This window comes from Globicephala melas, chromosome X (genome assembly GCF_963455315.2).
Source record: "Globicephala melas chromosome X, mGloMel1.2, whole genome shotgun sequence".
Classification (NCBI taxonomy): domain Eukaryota; kingdom Metazoa; phylum Chordata; class Mammalia; order Artiodactyla; family Delphinidae; genus Globicephala; species Globicephala melas.
Genome location: NC_083335.1, coordinates 95,378,860 through 95,397,497, shown reverse-complemented (window position 1 = coordinate 95,397,497; position 18,638 = coordinate 95,378,860). Strand labels below are relative to the sequence as shown.

General features: G+C 44.1%; 1 protein-coding gene and 1 pseudogene across 1 annotated transcript in view; one reads left to right on the top strand and one right to left on the bottom strand.

Moving 5' to 3' along the window:
* CFAP47 (cilia and flagella associated protein 47) overlaps positions 1 to 18,638 on the top strand; it is a 471,409-nt gene that overhangs the window by 176,363 nt on the left and 276,408 nt on the right. Inside the window, 2 exon segments of the mRNA XM_070044670.1 lie at positions 1,124 to 1,205; positions 2,112 to 2,240. Coding sequence (XP_069900771.1) covers positions 1,124 to 1,205; positions 2,112 to 2,240 — 211 coding nt within the window.
* LOC132594583 (melanoma-associated antigen B4-like) lies at positions 9,483 to 10,936 on the bottom strand (annotated as a pseudogene).

The following is an 18,638-nucleotide window of genomic DNA, read 5'->3' as shown; positions in this document are numbered from 1 at the left end:
ATGCAGGTGGGAAATGCATCAAAATCAAAGAGAAGGAATGATGTTTGTTTTCCAAACAAAGGAGCTTTATGTATGCAACATGATTTCTTCCACTAGCTTTGACTGGCCCAGGGCCACAGCAAACTTAACAACTCTGGAACCATGCTGTCTCCTTCCACTCCCACAAACATGGCCTTCCTCTTATTCATCTGTACTATCTTTAAGGTTTGAGCTTTCAGAATCATCTTTCTGCTTTTACTTTTTCCCACTTTTCACTAGTTACAGGACCGCAAACTGCTGAGGGTGTTTATAGAGTTAAGTACTAGATCTGGCATTTTCTGTTAAAAGCTTATGGTAAATTCTCTGTTAAATGCTTACGGTAAGTGGCCTTCCCTGCTCACTAAATGAGTTAGACATAAACACCCAAATCCCCACTGAAAAACACTCTTGCCAAATTTGTATTAGATGGCTATAGAGTGGTTCTGGTGGTAGTGGACATGCATATGAAGACTTCAGGTAAAAACATTTCAAGAAATATGACAGTGAAAAAATATATTTTAAAATATAAATTATATACATGTATATGCTATTACATGTATATAATAATATAAATAGATATTTGCTGCTTCAGATACTATAAATTTATATAATCAAAGATATTCTCTGGAAAAATAGGCGATGGATTATGTTACATTGGAGTTTTCTATATTCAGGCATATGTGGTGATAGGCATTCAATGAACATAGGGTGATTAATGATCTATCTAATAGATGTTCTATTGTGTTCATACTTTTTGCAGGTATTTTTCAGTTTTATAATATTATAACAACAATAAAATGGTCTTGACAATAGGGTCCAAGTCATATAACTGTCTGTGTCCCATTAACATGTAAAGGTAGATGTGTATGGCTATAGGCACTTAGTAAGTTCTTTCTCACTATTAATCCTCCAAAGGAAACATCATATGCACATTTCATTGTTAAGGAAAGTTTTAAATTAATTATGTAAATTTTAAATTTGAAAATTAAAATTCAATACATATATAAACTATATGACATTGAAATAATTTCATCGAAGTTCAAATGCAAGTAATAGATTGATCGTATTATGCTATAATAATGTTTTTTTTCTTTTTTTAGTTTAGTGCTCAAGGAGCATGTATTTCTCATATACTGCCAGAATTTCTGCTTGAACCAGAAGATTGTAAGAAGTGGATTGAAATTACAGTAAGCGAATTTAATTTCTTGGAAAAATCTGCACTGTTATTGAATTTACTGGTTTTTGGTCTTTGTTAGATTTTATTTTAGAATCTTTGATTTTTTATTTATGAAATATCCTAAGGATTATGCCTCTCTGGACAGTATATATTTGTATTTGTCTAAAAATCTCTGTGGAGTTCCCATACAGAAATGATTACGTGGCTTTGTTAAATATACAGGTAATTGCTTCTTTTAAGGGATTTAGAAATAAAGAATGGTCTGTGCTAATTTAAATTTTTTCTTAAAATACATCCTTAGACTGTATATCTTTCAAAGAAAATACTGGTTTATTTTCCCTGCCACTTGCCACTTCCTTTCTTTAGTTTTAGAGGAGAATAGGGAGAAATTAAACAAGATATTCATTTTTTTTCAAATTATACAATTCATTTTATGAAAACCTATTGAGAAGAGGAATTATCTTGAGAAGCCTGTAGGCTTTGAGGCAACGCTCCTTTAGTTGTGGCACTGTTACTATAGTCACCACATGACATTAGTAGAAGAGCCAAGGGCCTGTTCTTTGGCACTCTGCTGAGTTCCTGTGGCTTCATCCAAAGGGTGTGGCTCCTTTGGGGGTTCAGAATTCAGAATAATTTTGCATCTCATTCTACCACTTCTGCCACAGAGTGAGCTAGTAGCTACATTGTTTGAATAAATCTACAACATGAAATAGGGGCTGTGAGTTCCAGAAAGTTACCTGTGTTGATAGTTTCTATTACTGGCACATGGGGAATTAGAGATCTGGATGAGTGGGAAAAAAAGACATGTAAAGGTTTTATTAAAAGAAAAAAATTGTATGCTAACTAAGTAGTTAAAACTTTGTACTTACATTTGCCTTGCATTGTAATTAATGTTGTGATATTTTATTTCTTATAGTCTTCCACTAATACCTTGCCCAAGTTTTCCAATATACCTAAGGAAGAGCATTCTATTGTTACAGATATTACAAAGTTTGAAACCTGGAGTAAACGGGCATGGACAGATGTATTCCTTCAGACATACAAGGTAACTTTTCCACTCTTGTTCACTGCTAGGGGTTTTTTTTGGTTGATTTATATGAATAGTGTAGTAGTTAAGGTATAGGTAGTGCTGCTGTAAAAGATTAAAAAATACAGTGGCCCAAATAAGATAGAAATATTATTTCTATCTATTGTGGAGAAGTGGTTTAGAAATAGTGGGTGTCTCTTCCATCCTCAGTACTGGACTTTCATTTCTGGATCAGTTTCTCAGAACAGGGAAGAGCAGGTTAAAGAGTAGAAGACAGGTAAATACCTTTTAAGGATGTCATCTGAAAAATGCATCATTTCCATTTCACATTCCATTGGGCAAAATTTAGTCATATGACTGCACCTAGCTTCAAGGGAAGTTGAGAAATGTAGTCTCTAAAATTGGTAGGTACAGACATATTCTGGTACATAAAAGGAAGGATTAAATAATAGATGTTGGGGGACTTCCCTGGCGACCCAGTGGTTAAGACTCTGTGCTTCCAATGCAAGGGGTGCAGGTTCGATCCCTGGTCGGGGAACTAAGATCCCACATGGTGTGGCACAGCCAAAAAATAAAGAAAGAAAGAAATTAAAGAAAGAAAGAATAGCTATTGGTGAAAATTATGGTCTCTACCTCTAATGCTTAGTAGACTCTTGCTATAAAGTTATTCTGGAGAGATATTTACTAGGAATCATACAACTGTAGACGAGACCAGGTGTTGATGAGATTCTCCAGTTTGCTTCATGTTAAGTTACATATTTGGGTAGATTATCATAGCATAAATTGCACCTTCACACCCTACATCTTCATTGCTTAAACAAGTCCTGATTTCAGTCTTTGGAATCATTCCCTAGGTTTCCAAATATGGCACTGTGGATCTTGCCCACTAAGACCAATAGAGGCTTTTGCTCTGTCCTCATAGATTACAACCACAGATAGGGTGAGCTGTAGGGTAGGGAGTTAAAAGAAGGAAGAAGTCAAATAGAAGCAGCAATTAGTCACTCAAAGGAAAGGATAAAATAGAAATCTAAATAGTGAGTAATATATTTAAGACTTCTGTCACAAAATGCTTTTTAAATGTGATCTTGTTTATTCTTCACAACCAGTAATATCCTCAGTTTAGAAATGTGGGTACAAAGGTTCACATGCATACATACTTTCTTCCAAGATCACCTGATTTTGGCCATATAAAACCATCTGATGTAGGTAAAGCTTATTTCTTCCTTGTTGTTCTCTGCTGGGGCCCAGGAGCCCAGGTCCCTCTTGTTGCCCTCTGACACTCTAAATCCTCCACTGAGCCAGCCACCCAAGCCTACCCTCTGGGGAGTTCCTTCTGCGGCTTGATTCCCAGTTACTCCCCCTCTCTACCTTTTCTTTTCCCAGTAACCTGCCCTGTCTTTCTTGCTGGATGTCAAGAGCAGAAATCCTGTATGTTTTTTAGTAATTCCCAGAAGAATGTATGGGGGTATTTGTGACTCTCACCCAAACTTAGATTTGGGAAAAGACAATTTTCTTCTTTTCTTTCTTAACTCCAGGCTGCCTCCTATATAATTTTGTCTACTGATAAAGAGGAGCAACTCCAAAACAGAAGAGCCGCACATGTCCTAGTTTATGGACAAGCTAGTACTAATCTTGGTTTGTGGGCTTCATTCAGTCACCCATTCACTTATTCACTCCCTCATGCCTTCATGTATATGTCTCATTCATTTAACCCATCTTCCCCAACTTATAAGTCTTTGAATTTAGATACCAAGTATCACTTGTAAACTCAGAACTTAATAGTGTGTCAGCTACATAGTAGATGGCTCAACAAATATTGGTTGAATGAATTTATTCAACAACTATTATGGTCCAGCTACTATAATAGGTTCTGGGGGTATAAAAGTAAACTTGATATAGTCTGTCTCTTCAAGGATTTTGTGTCCTGGAGTATGTAAGTAACTAAATATATATAATTACAGAGAAGGATGACAAATGTTATAACAGGGTAAGCCCAAAGAACTAAGGATGAGCGGACATAGAGAGGAACCTAACTTTCCTGTGTCTTGGAGAAGGTTTCTAGGAAAAAGGTGGATTTAAACTGAGCCCTGAGCAATGAAGAGGGTTTGGCAGGCAAGGTGGGGCATAGGTTAGAGAGAAAGATAGTACAATTTGTGTGACGGAGGTGATAGGTGAGTTTTATTGGGGGGGGTGGGGCAATAACATTTTTTCCAGATAAAGGGAATTCAATGTGGAAGTGCCTGTGGTTTGATAGAGCATTGTACGTTCTGAGGAATAAAAACAGTATGGCTGTGGGTAAGAGGGGTGGACAATAAGCCCAGTCAGAAATTAGACCATGGTTGACTTCATAAGCCAAACCAAGGCATCTGGACTTTATGGATTTTAGCACAAGGTCAGTACAGAAGTCCTGAAGGATTTTAAACACAAGGTTGATATGATCAGTTTTGCATTCTAGAGAAATCACTCTGGTATGGTGTGGAAACTGTTCGTGGATTTTTTTTTCAATTGAAGTATAGTTGATTTACAATGTTATGTTAGTTTCAGGTGTACAGCAAAGTGATTCAGTTTTATATATATATATATATTTTTCTTTCTTTTTCAGATTCTTTTCCCTTATAGGTTATTACAAAATATTGAGTATAGCTCCCTGTGCTATATAATAGGTGCTTGTTGGTTATCTGTATTACATATAGTAGTGTGTATATCTTAATCCCATTCTCCTAATTTATCCCCCCTTTTCCTCCCTTTTCCCCCTTGGTAACCACAAGTTTGTTTTCTGTGTCTGTGGGTCTATTTCTGTTTTGTATATAAGTTCATTTATGTCATTCTTTTTATTTTTTTAGATTCCACATATAAGCAATATTATGTAGTATTTGTCCTTTTTTTTTAACATCTTTATTAGAGTATAATTGCTTTACAATGGTGTGTTAGTTTCTGCTTTATAACAAAGGGAATCAGTTATACATATACACATGTTCCCATATCTTTTCCCTCTTGCGTCTCCCTCCCTCCCACCATCCCTATCCCACCCCTCTAGGTGGCCACAAAGCACTGAGCTAATCTCCCTTTGCTATGCGGCTGCTTCCCACTAGCTATCTATTTTACGTTTGGTAGTGTATATATGTCCATGCCACTCTCTCACTTTGTCACAGCTTACCCTTCCCCCTCCCCATATCTTGAAGTCCATTCTCTACTAGGTCTGTGTCTTTATTCCTGTCTCACCCCTAGGACCTTCATGACCTTTTTTTTTCTTTCTTAGATTCCATATATATGTGTTAGCATACGGTATTTGTTTTTCTCTTTCTGATTTACTTCACTCTGTATGACAGACTCTAGGTGCATCCACCTCACTACAGATAACTCAATTTTGTTTCTTTTTATGGCTGAGTAATATTCCATTATATATATGTGCCACATCTTCTTTATCCATTCATCTGTTGATGGACACTTAGGTTGCTTCCATGTCCTGGCTGTTGTAAATAGAGCTGCAATGAACATTTTGGTACATGACCCTTTTTTTTTTTTTTACATCTTTATTGGAGTATGATTGCCTTACAATGGTGTGTTAGTTTCTGCTTTATAACAAAGTGAATCAGTTATACATATACATATGTTCCCATATCTCTTCCCTCTTGCGTCAACTTCCCTTCCACCCTCCCTATCCCACCCCTCCAGGCGGTCACAAAGCACTGAGCTGATCTCCCTGTGCTATGCGGCTGCTTCCCACTAGCTATCTACCTTACGTTTGGTAGTGTATATATGTCCATGCCTCTCTCTCGCTTTGTCACAGCTTACCTTTCTCCCACCCCATATCCTCAAGTCCATTCTCTAGTAGCTCTGTGTCTTTATTCCTGTCTTACCCCTAGGTTCTTCATGACATTTATTTTTCTTAAATTCCTTATATATGTGTTAGCATACGGTATTTGTCTTTCTCTTTCTGACTTACTTCACTCTGTATGACAGACTCTAGGTCCATCCACCTAATTACAAATGGCTCAATTTTGTTTCTTTTTATGGCTGAGTAATATTCCATTGTATATATGTGCCCTGTCCTGAGCCTTCAAGTGCTGAAAGCAGGGGCAAGGCTAGACTCTTTGTCGTCCCCACAGCTCAGCGGGTGGGGCATGTTCCCCTTAGTCGTCACTCAGTGTTCTCAGTTTGACTCCTGGGAAGGCCTGTGGCTCCTGTCTCTTTACCTGAGGACATGTGCTCATAGAAAGGCCCACCGCTCTCTGAGAGCCAACAGAAGAAAGTGAGGGTAGCCTAATGTCCCACGTCTACCTGTGGTCTCTGAAGGCAGGACGCTGGGGCCGGCAGATCCAGGCCTTATTATGCTTGGCCGCGCTGGTCCTCACTCAGGCCCTTCCTCGGTTTGACTCCTGGGAAGACCTATAATTTCTCCCTCTCTTCACCTATTACTGTCCCCACTTCTCTGTCACCCTGGGAGGAGTTAAGGGTTGCCTCTGCTCGGCCTGACATCTCTCCAGGCGTCTCCCAGGACTGACAGCAGGGGAGAGATGATGTGCTGCCCCCATTGTTATGGTTTTCATGCTCCACTCCAGCCTTAGGTCCTCACCCCAACTCCTAGCACAACCTGGAAATTTCCCCTGTGCTGAGTCAGCCAGCCTCGGAGCAAAGTCCTCACCACCCTGAGTCCCCAGAAGTAGAAGTCAGAGTAGGCCACGTGTAGCCACAGCTATTTCTGAGGGGCTTCTGAGGACTAACACAGAGGGCAAGATTCCCCGGGCTCCGCTCTTCTGGGGTTTGTGACCTCAATAGTCCTCACTCTGTCAGGATCTGGGACTCTCCCCTCTACTGACCTGAGTCCTCCAGAGCCGGAGGCAAGTGGGTGACACATGGAACTACCCCTGCCTGGGGCTTCCCCGGGCCGGAAGGGTGGTGGGGCTATGTGTTTGTTCCTGTCTCTTTTCGGTTGGGCGTTCCCCTTGGTCCTCACTCGGAGTCCTTACGCTGGCTCTTCCCGTGACCTAGAGAGGCCTGTGCTCTCATACTACAGCCTTTACTTCCCTGAGACCACCTAGGAGGATGTGAGGGTTGCCTCACGTGGGCATGACTGCCTGTGGTCACTCCTGGCCGACAGTAAGGGAGGGATTCTGTGGCGTCCCCGCTTTTATGACTTGGGTGGTTCCCTCAGTCCTCATGGTCCTCTGCTCGACTCTTGGCATGACCTGGAATTCCTCCCTGTGCTCCCCTGAGGCTGGCCCCTGGGACCAAGTGCCTCATCTACCTGAGACGCTCTAAAAGGAAAGGCGTGGGGCGCATCATGCCAACATTCCTGGATTTGCCGAGGGGAGGTATCCAGTGGCAGGGCTCTGCTCTAGGTGAAGTCCCTTTATCCTCATTTAGAGTCACTAGATTTCCAGTCTCTACTGAGTGAGGCTGTTCCCCATAGACCAAGGCCCTCGCCTCCCCGAGACAACCCCCAGTGGAAAGAGGGGGCAGGTCAGCCAGAAAGCTTTGTCCTGGGCCTCCTGGGGCTGACCTCAGGGGCGGGACTCTGCATTCTCCTCTGTTCTGGAGTGAGTGGTCCTCTTGCTCCTCATTCAGGGTCCTCATCGTGATGCCTGACCAGACCCAGGACTCCACCCTCCACTCCCCTGAAGCTGTGCTCCTCAGAACAAAGGCATTACCTTCTTGGGAATTCTGAATTGGAAGTCAGGATGAACCAGATCTGTCCAAAGCTGTTGGGGTCTTCTGAGGAGCAGGACTTTACAAGGCCCCACTCTTCTGGAGTCAGTGGCCCCTCAGTCCTAACTCAGGTTTCTTACCTTGACTTCAGGTAGCATATGGGACTCCACCCTCCCTACTGTCTGTCTGCCAGCCTCAGGCCAAGGCTTTCACCTTCCTGAGACACCAGAAGGGGAGATAAGAGACCTATTCCCTGGCTACCCCTGCCGGGGGCCTCTGTGTGGTCCCCTTTGTTATGGGGAATCCACTCATCAGCACCCAGTGTCCTCACTCTGAAGCAAATTAAGGCCTGTTAGGATCTCCTACTTGGGCAGAATTGGAGATGCTGCCACAAGACCAAGGAACTCACCTCCCTGAGAACCTCTCCACCCTTGCCCCGGAGGAAAAGAAGGGGTACCTTCAGACAGACAGCTCTGCGCATGGCCACACAAGGGAGAAAGGGTAGACTTTGTGGGGCCCCCTTCTGTTCTAAGGTCCTCACCTGGAGTAACGATCAGAGGCTGGGACTCCTCCCTCCACTGACCTGAGGACACAGCTCTTAAACCAAGGCTTTTATGTCCCTGAGAAACTTGAAGAGTAAATGAGGAGATGCTGATCTTTTCAGGGTATCTGACATTGCATATGTAGAAGACCCCATTGTCACCGGAAAACTTTTTTTTATTCATACCATTCACTTATTCAGCGTTACTATTACAGTATTCCAGAACAGTGCTTTGGGAACAGGGCCCCTTTTATCCCATGAGATACATTTTGGAGTGGTGAGAAGAAAAATGAATTAAAAGACGTAAGGTCTGGCTTAGGCTGGGAGGAGTGGAAGAGTGTAGGCTCTAGACTATTCCAGACCAGGGGACTAGACCCAGCAAGGTCACTTAAATCAGCCTTGTGAACTTGAGAAATCTGCAAGTTATTCACCTATAAAGGGAGTCTGCTAAATCCTATCCTGCGTGAATTTTGGAATGTTATGTACTACGTGTAAAGCAGTGGCATACTCATTAAGCAATATTGGGTTTTTGATGAATGGCAGTTTTGATATGATTATTATGAACCCCCAAAATACCACCCTCCCATCAGAGTTTATTTTTAATCCAGTAGGTAGCAGAGAATATGCAGTGCACTAGGGCAAAACAAACAAATACTCACAAATGAGCTAAATCAGTCAAAGTATCTTTTATTTCTACCAAAAGAAAGTTTAAACGAAGTAAGGCAAACCACGAGTTAAATGGCTTTTACTCTCTGTTTTCTCCATTTTTTGTTTCTAAATATTTTCTGTGGTCGCCTTTCACATTTCCATGAAAATCTCTATTGCAGTGCCATGTTTTCTACTTCTGGATCATACAGAAAATATAGATGGTTCGTGAATTTGTTTTACATATACCAAAACTGTAACTTTAGAATTCTTTAGACAGCAATAGATATGCAAGCAATGTCATTCACGAATTCCTATTCTTAAGAAAACACACTATTACAAGAAAAAAACATTTGAAAAAACCTAAATCAATCAATCAATAATATATAGAAGTTACTAGTTTAAAACAGGAAGGTAAATAAGATCTATACTTTGTTCCCTCCACCCCTACCACTCTGCACTTCCAAAACAAAGAGAGCAAACTGCCGGCGGCCTCCCTCCCTACATGTGGGAGGAGCTGCGGGCTTTGGCCCTGGAAGGGGCTCTGCCCTCAGCAACACCTGCAGCCCTGGTTGCGGCTCTCACTGCTGCTCTCTCTTCCTCATCTTTCAGAGCCTCCTCATAGAGATCTGGGAAGGCACTGGGGACGGTACCAGTGGACTTGGCCATAAACTCCAGCACTTTCATCTTGCTGGTTTCAGCGTGGGCTCTCGGGCCCCACAGGAACTCATAGCGCGGAGGATCGCTGTTGGGCACCTGGCGGTACGTCAGGTACTTCTGCTGCACGAAATCTTTGCTGATGAGCCTCCTGGGCTCCCCGAAGATCCAGTGCCTCCTCCCAGCATACAAGCCCAACTCACTGAGGAATTCCCAGATCTCCTCCTCGGTGGCACGGTTGCCCTTCTTGAAGATCGTGCTCAGGAGAACCATCAGGAGACCGGACGTGGGAGGCCCCGACTCATCACTCGGACTTCCCTCGCTGGGGAGGGCCATCTTGCTGATGAGGGCGTAGGAGTGATTGCTGGGGTCGACATCCTTCAGCTCGAGGCCAAAGACCACCTCCATGATCTGTGAGGCTCTGCTGAGGATCTCAGGGAAGTGCTTCTGGTACTTCCTGTTGACAGCCTTCAGCAGTGCTGCCTGCGGGATGGGCTCCTTCGTGTGGTACTTCTCCAGCAGGAAGTGCACCAACATTCTGACCTTCCTGATCAGAGGATCTCTGCAACTGCTGTGAATGGAAGGTGCTGCCTGGGAGGTACCTGCACTTTTCTCATCTTGGCTCTGGGCACCCTCTTCAGATCCTGGGCATGAAACCCCTTCATCACGAGAGGTAGTGGCTGGGGCTCCCTGAGGCTCCTGGTGAGTGCCAGCAGCAGGGGAGCTCGGGGAAGTATCCCGAGAAACAGAAGCGGGGGAAGACGGCGACTCTTGTATCTCTTCTGCCGCCGCCGCCGCCGCCTCCTCAGTGGCCTGGGCACCCTTGAGACTCTGAGTCTCCCCCCGGGCCTGGTGGCGTTTCTTGCGGCCATGGCGCTTGTTCCTCCGGCCCCGAGGCATGATGACACAGGTCAGGGCCAGCAGGCGGGAGTGTGCGCAGGAAGGCAGGCAACGAGGGCACCTGGGGGAGGGACAAGGAGATGCTGTGAGCACCTTCAGCAGGGACATTCCTCCCTGGCTTTAACCAAGGCCGCCTCTGCAGGGTCCGTGAGGGCACTGCTCGAGGACCCACAGGGCTCCTGTTCTCCTGCTCAGCCTGTCCCCTGAGACCCCTGTGGAGGACGGTAGAGTGAGCCTTGGGGCACAGCCAGCCAGCCCTGCCTGGGCGGTACGGGGGTGACAGTGGGGGCTGGCAGGGGAGGTAGGTCTCCACGGTTCCCATTCAGAGTCAGGATGACAGTTGTTGGCAAGACATCCCCACCCCCTCCCCTCTGCTGCTCTGAAGTTGACACCACCATCTTCCATGACACCCAGGAGGAGGAAAGGAGGGAGCGTTCAGCCCACCACCGAAGGGTCCTGGGACCCTCCCTTCTGCCTGGTGGCTGCCCCTTCAGAACAACGCTCTAACCTCCCTTGGACCTGGCAGAGGAAATTACGGGCAGTCTCAGCCTGAACCTGGCAGAGGAAATTACGGGCAGTCTCAGCCTGACAGTCCTTTCTTGGGAGTCTAAGGGTTGACAGGAGGGGACGGGCCATATTCTCTCTTGTCCCTTCTCTTCGGGGTGGGTGACTCCCTTAGTCCCCACTCGGGGTCCTCCCTGGACGGCCGGTGCAGCCTGGAGCTCCTCTCTTGCCCCGAGGGCCATCTGCTCGCACCAGTGCCGGCACCTCCTTGAGTCTCATTCGGAGGCGGTGAGGGTGACCACGCGGCCGCATGTGGCAGAGTTTTACCAGGCCTGCAGCGTGCGGCAGACAGGTCGAGGCCCTGTGGCTGGCGGCCCCACTGGCCCTCAGGGACTTGGGCTGACTCTTGGGAGTGCTTAGGGACGCGCCTTCTGCTGGCCTGCACCTCCCCTCTCAGACAGCAGCCCTCCCTCCTCCGTGTGTGGCCAGAAGGAAGCGGCTGACAACAGGGGAGGGGTTCTGAGGTGCCCTTGTGACGGGGAGGATGGTCCACGCCCTGACTCCTCCCGTGCCCTGGAAATCCTCCCTCTGCTGACCTGCGGCCAGCCCCTCAGGACAAGGCCCCCTCCTCCCTGGGTCTCCCACGTCTGTCCGTCCGTCCGCGTTCACACTGAGGGAGCCCCTCAGTCTTTAGACCTGCCCGGAGGCTCCCAGGCCGACGTCAGGGGCGGGGTCCGCGTGGCCGCCATTCTGGGGTGTGGAGCCCCTCGGTCCCCATGAGGGTCCCGTCCTTCATTCCACAGGGCCTGGGGCGCTCCCTCTACTGAGCTGAGCCAGGGTCCAGCAGCCTCAGAGCGAGGCCTTCCTTTGCCCGAGACCCCGCCGGGGAAGCGGATGGACTTCGGGCCTAACAGCCAGGCCCGAGCCTCTGGGGCCGAGAGCAGGGGCGGGGTGGGCGGGGCCTGTGTGGCCGCCTCTTTTCGGAGGGAATGGGGATTGGGGGTGTCGGGGGCGTGTCCCCGCACTTCTAACTGGGGTCACCTCACACCTTGACACCTGACGAGACGTGGCACTCCTCCCGCGGCTCACCCTCGCCGGACCTCAGCTCTCAAAAATGGCCTCGCCCCCACAGCGCGGCTTGGAGGACGTGACTTCCGGTCATGCGCATCTGGGCTCCAGGAGGACGGCAGGGGTGGGCGGTGGGGGGGGTGCTTCCGGGGGAGCTTCCCGCAGACCTGGCACGAGGGCCTTTCATTGACTCTTGGTAGGTCCTGGGACTTTTCCCTCTGCTGAGCTGAGTCAGCAGGCGTCACAGCTTGGCTCTCATTTATGTCGGCACCCCCAGCCAGAAGTATCTGGGGCCCTGAGCCTCACAGCCATGCCTGGGTCCCCCGAGACTGACAGTGAGGGCTCTTTGGGGCCCCCTCTTCTATGGCGGATGCTGCTCTCAATCCTCTCTCAGTGTCTTCTCTTGACTCCCTGTAGGTGCTGGGCTACCTGCCGTGTGCTGACCTGAGGCCAAGGCCTCACATCAAAGACATCAAATCCCTGAGACTGCTGGTGTGAAGTGCAGGCACATCTCATCTGGACACTTCTGCCTGGAGCCTCCCAGAGATGGCTGCTGCAGGTAAGATGAGCTGAGGGGAAAGGAGGCGAGACTCTCTTCTGTGGTTTGGAGCCCGTCAGGTCTCACTCAAGGTCCTCACATCGACTGCTGGCAGGGCCTGCAATTCCTTCCTTCTCTGGTATGAATCCATCCCTGTCCCCAGCCATGCCCCACAGAATCCCAGAGGAGTTAGTGAAGGGGTGCCTTAGCCTGACAGTTCTCACTGTGGTCTCTCTTTGTTGACATCAGGGACATTGCCCAAAAGTTCAGAAATGAATTTCTGTCCTTTTGTACAACTACTGTGTTACTTGCTTTTCTCTTTTAGTCTGTGTGTGATAGTCTATTAAGATGATCATTTAAAAAGGCCAGTTGTCATGCACTAAGAAAGTTTCAGATGGTTATTTCACAGCCTGTGGACCATACTGCCACATCCAGCGCAATCTTTGGTGTGCCATGCTCCTGGCATGCGGGCTCTGAAATGCTACCTCAGATTCCTTCAGTGAAGTAGTAGAGATTCATGGTCCCAGAGCACAGTGGAAGAATCAAGGGCTCAAAGTTAAAGGCTTTTCTCTAATCAATCCTGTCATCTGTCTCTCCTGCAGGCTACAGACCTGTCTCCAATTCAGGGCATCCCCCTACCTGCCCACACTCAGGTTCCAGTTCAGTGGAGACTTATTGTCCCTCAGGGATTATTTAGTTTTGTGTTTTTGCTTTTGTTAATGTTTTTTCTTTGTTCCTTCTGTAATTTTTCCATGGTTGACTTTGGGTACAGGAAACAGTAGCCCATGTTTGATTGTCATCAGCTGGTATGGATAAGGTACTAAATCTGTAAATGAATTAAGGATAATCGATATTCTTACAATATCTGTGCCTCACGAATACACATAACATACTATTCTGGTTGAGACTTTTTTTTCCTAAGTCAATCAGGAAATTCTTATTGTGGCCTCCATGTAGATTATATACATATTTGTATGGCTTCTTTCTAGATATGTTTTTATATCGTTGCTTTTGTCTATGGTGTATTTTCTTGTCTCTTTTTGATTTTTTTTTTAACATCTTTATTGGAGTATAATTGCTTTACAACGGTGTGTTAGTTTCTGCTTTATAACAAAGTGAATCAGTTATACATATACATATATCCCCATATCTCCTCCCTCTTGCATCTCCCTCCCTCCCACCCTCCCTATCCTACCACTCTAGGTGGTCACAAAGCAATGAGCTGATCTCCCTGTGCTATGCAGCTGCTTCCCACTAGCTATCTGTTTTACGTTTGGTAGTGTATATATGTCCATGCCACTCTCTCACTTTGTCCCAGCTTACCCTTGCCCCACCCCGTATCCTCAAGTCCATTCTCTAGTAGGTCTGCATTTTTATTCCCGTGTTGCCCCTAGGTTCTTTGTGACCATGTTTTTTTTTTTTCCTTAGATTCCATGTATATGTGTTAGCATATGGTATTTGCTTTTCTCTTTCTGACTTACTTCACTCTGTATGACAGTCTGTAGGTCCATCCACCTCGCTACAAATACCTCAGTTTCGTTCCTTTTTATGGCTGAGTAATATTCCATTGTATATATGTGCCACATCTTCTTTATCCATTCATCTGTTGATGGACACTTAGGTTGCTTTCATGTCCTGGCTATTGTAAATAGAGCTGCAATGAACATTTTGGTACATGACTCTTTTTGAATTATGGTTTTCTCAGGGTATATGCCCAGTACTGGGATTGCTGGGTCGTATGGTAGTTCTAGTTTTAGTTTTTTCATGAACGTCCATACTGTTCTCCATAGTGGCTGTATCAATTTACATTCCCACCAACAGTGCAAGAGGGTTCCCTTTTCTCCACACCCTCTCCAGCATTTACTGTTTGTAGATTTTTTGATGATGGCCATTCTGCCCAGTGTGAGATGATATCTCATTGTAGTTTTGATTTGCATTTCTCTAATGATTAATGATATTGAGCATTCTTTCAAGTGTCTGTTGGCAATCTGTATGTCTTCTTTGGAGAAATGTGTATTTAGGTCTTCTGCCTATGTTTGGATTGGGTTGTTTATTTTTTTCATATTGAGCTGCATGAGTTGCTTGTATGTTTTGGACATTAATCCTTCGTCAGTTGCTTCATTTGCAAATATTTTCTCCCATTCTGAGGGTTGTCTTTTCGTCTTGTTTATGGTTTCCTTTGCTGTGCAAAAGCTTTTAAGGTTCATTAGGTCCCATTTGTTTACTTTTGTTTTTATTTCCATTTCTCTAGGAGGTGGGTGAAAAAGGACCTTGCTGTGATTTATGTCATAGAGTGTTCTGCCTACGTTTTCCTCTAAGAGGTTGATGGTGTCTGGCCTTACATTTAGGTCTTCAATGCATTTTGAGTTTATTTTTGTGTATGGTGTTAGGGAGCATTCTAATTTCATTCTTTTAATGTAGCTGTCCAGTTTTCCCAGCACCACTTATTGAAGAGGCTGTCTTTTCTCCACTGTATAGTCTTGCCTCCTTTATGAAAGATAAGGTGACCATATGTGCGTGGGTTTATCTCTGGACTTTCTATCCTGTTCCATTGATGTATATTTGTGTTTCTGTGCCAGTACCATACTGTCTTGATCACTGTAGCTTTGTCGTGTAGTCTAAAGTCAGGGAGCCTGATTCTTCCAGCTCCATTTTTCTTTCTCAAGATTGCTTTGGCTATTCATGGTCTTTTGTGTTTCCATATATACTGTGAAATTTTTTGTTCTAGTTCTGTGAAAAATGCCAGTGGTAGTTTGATAGGGATTGCATTGAATCTGTAGATTGCTTTGGGTAGTAGAGTCATTTTCACAATGTTGATTCTTCTGATCCAAGAACATGGTATATCTCTCCATCTAGTTGTATCATCTTTAATTTCTTTCATCAGTGTCTTATACTTTTCTGCATACAGGTCTTTTGTCTCCTTAGGTAGGTTTATTCCTAGATATTTTATTCTTTTTGTTGCAGTGGTGAATGGGAGTGTTTTCTTAGCTTCACTTTCAGATTTTTCATCATTAGTGTATAGGAATGCAAGAGATTTGTGTGCATTAATTTTGTATCCTGCTACTTTACCAGATTCATTGAGTAGCTCTAGTAGTTTTCTGGTAGCATCTTTAGGATTCTCTATGTATAGTATCATGTCATCTGCAAACAGTGACAGCTTTACTTCTTCTTTTCCAATTTGGATTCCTTTTATTTCTTTTTCTTCTCTGATTGCTGTGGCTAAAACTTCCAAAACTATGTTGAATAATAGTTGTGCGAGTGGGCAACCTTGTCTTGTTTCCGATCTTAGTGGAAATGGTTTCAGTTTTTCACCCTTGAGGATGATGGTGGCTGTGGGTTTGTCATATATGGCCTTTAATAGGTTGAGGAAAATTCCCTCTATGCCTGCTTTCTGCAGGGTTTTTATCATAAATGGGTGTTGAATTTTGTTGAAAGCTTTCTCTGCATCTATTGAAATGATCATCCGGGTTTTCTCCTTCCATTTGTTAATATGGTGTATCACGTTGATTGATTTGCGTATATTGAAGAATCCTTGCATTCCTGGGATAAACCCCTCTTGATCATAGTGTATGATCCTTTTAATGTGCTGTTGGACTCTGTTTGCTAGTATTTTGTTGAGGAGTTTTGCGGCTATGTTCATCAGTGATATTGGCCTGCAGTTTTCTTTCTTTGTGACGTCTTTGTCTGGTTTTGGTATCAGAGTGATGGTGACCTCATAGAATGAGCTTGGGAGTGTTCCTCCCTCTGCTATATTTTGGAAGAGTTTGAGAAGGATGGGTGTTAGCTCTTCTCTAAATGTTTGATAGAATTCGCCTGTGAAGCCATCTGTTCCTGGGCTTTTGTTTGTTGGAAGATTTTTAATCACAGTTTCAATTTCGGTGCTTGTGATTGGTCTGTTCATATTTTTTATTTCTTCCTGGTTCAGTCTCACAAGTTTGTGCATTTCGAAGAATTTGTCCATTTCTTCCAGGTTGTTCATTTTATTGGCATAGAGTTGCTTGTAGTTATCTCTAATGATCCTTTGTATTTCTGCCGTGTCAGTTGTTACTTTCCCTTTTCCATTTCTAATTCTATTGATTTGAGGCTTCTACCTTTTCTTGTTGATAAGTCTGGCTAATGGTTTATCAATTTTGTTTATCTTCTCAAAGAACCAGGTTTTAGTTTTATTGATTTTTGCTATCGTTTCCTTCATTTCTTTTTCATTTATTTCTGATCTGATCTTTATGATATCTTTCCTTCTGCTAACTTTGGGCTTTTTTTGTTTTCTTTCTCTAATTGCTTTAGGTGTAAGGTTAGGTTGTTTATTTGAGATTTCTCTTGTTTCTTGAGGTAGGATTGTATTGCTGCAAACTTCCCTCTTAGAACTGCTTTTGCTGCATCCCATAGGGTTTGGGTCATCGTGTTTCATTGTCATTTGTGTCTAGGTATTTTTTGATTTCCTCTTTGATTTCTTCAGTGATCTCTTGGTTACTAAGTAGTGTGTTGTTTAGCCTCCATGTGTTTGTATTTCTTACAGATTTTTTCCTGTAATTGATATCTAATCTCATAGTGTTGTGGTCGGAAAAGATACATGATACGATTTCAGTTTTCTTAAATTTACCAAGGCTTGATTTGTGACCCAAGATATGAACTATCCTGGAGAATGTTCCATGAGCACTTGAGAGGAATGTGTATTCTGTTGTTTTTGGATGGAACGTCCTATAAATATCAATTAAGTCCACCTTGTTTAATGTATCATTTAAAGCTTGCGTTTCCTTATTTATTTTCATTTTGGACGCTCTGTCCATTGGTGACAGTGGGGTGTGAAAGTCCCCTACTATGATTGCGTTGCTGTTGCTTTCCCCTTTTATGGCTGTTAGTATTTGCCTTATGTATTGAGGTGCTCCTATGTTGGGTGCATAAATAGTTACAATTGTTATATCTTCTTCTTGGATTGATCCCTTGATCATTGTGTAGTGTCCTTCCTTGTCTCTTGTAATAGTCTATGTTTTAAAGTCTGTTGTGTCTGAAATGAGAACTGCTACTCCAGCTTTCTTTTGATTTCCATTTGCATGGAATATCTTTTTCCATCCCCTCCCTTTCAGTCTGTATGTGTCCCTGGGTCCGAGGTGGGTCTCTTGTAGACAGCATATATACGGGTCTTGTTTCTGTATCCATTCAGCCGATCTATATCTTTTGGTTGGAGCATTTAGTCCCCTTACATTTAAGGTAATTATCGATATGTATGTTCCTGTTCCCATTTTCTTAATTGTTTTGGGTTTATTATTGTAGGTCTTTTCCTTCTCTTGTGTTTCCTGCCTAGGGAAGTTCCTTTAGCATTTGTTGTAAAGCTGGTTTGGTGGTGCTGAATTCTCTTAGCTTTTGGTTGTCTGTAAAGGTTTTAATTTCTCCATCAAAACTGAATGAGACCCTTGTTGGGTAGAGTAATCTTGGTTGTAGGTTTTTCTCCTTCATCATTTTAAATATGTCCTGCCACTGCCTTCTGGCTTGCTGAGATTCTGCTGAGAGATCGGCTGTTAACCTTATGGGGATTCCCTTATGTGTTATTTGTTGTTTTTCCCTTGCTGCTTTTAATATTTATTCTTTGTATTTAATTTTTGATAGTTTGATTAATACGTGTCTTGGCGTGTACCTCCTTGGATTTATCCTGTATGGGACTCTCTGTGCTTCCTGGACTTGATTAACTATTTCCTTTCCCATAATAGGGAAGTTTTCAACCATAATCTCTTCAAATATTTTCTCAATCCCTTTCTTTTTCTCATCTTCTTCTGGGACCCCTATAATTTGAATGTTGCTGCGTTTTTTGTTGTTGTTTCTTGTTTTGTATTTGTAAATTTATTTATTGTATTTATTTATTTTTGGCCGCATTGGGTCTTTGTTGCTGAGTGCAGGCTTTCTCTAGTTGCGGCGAGCG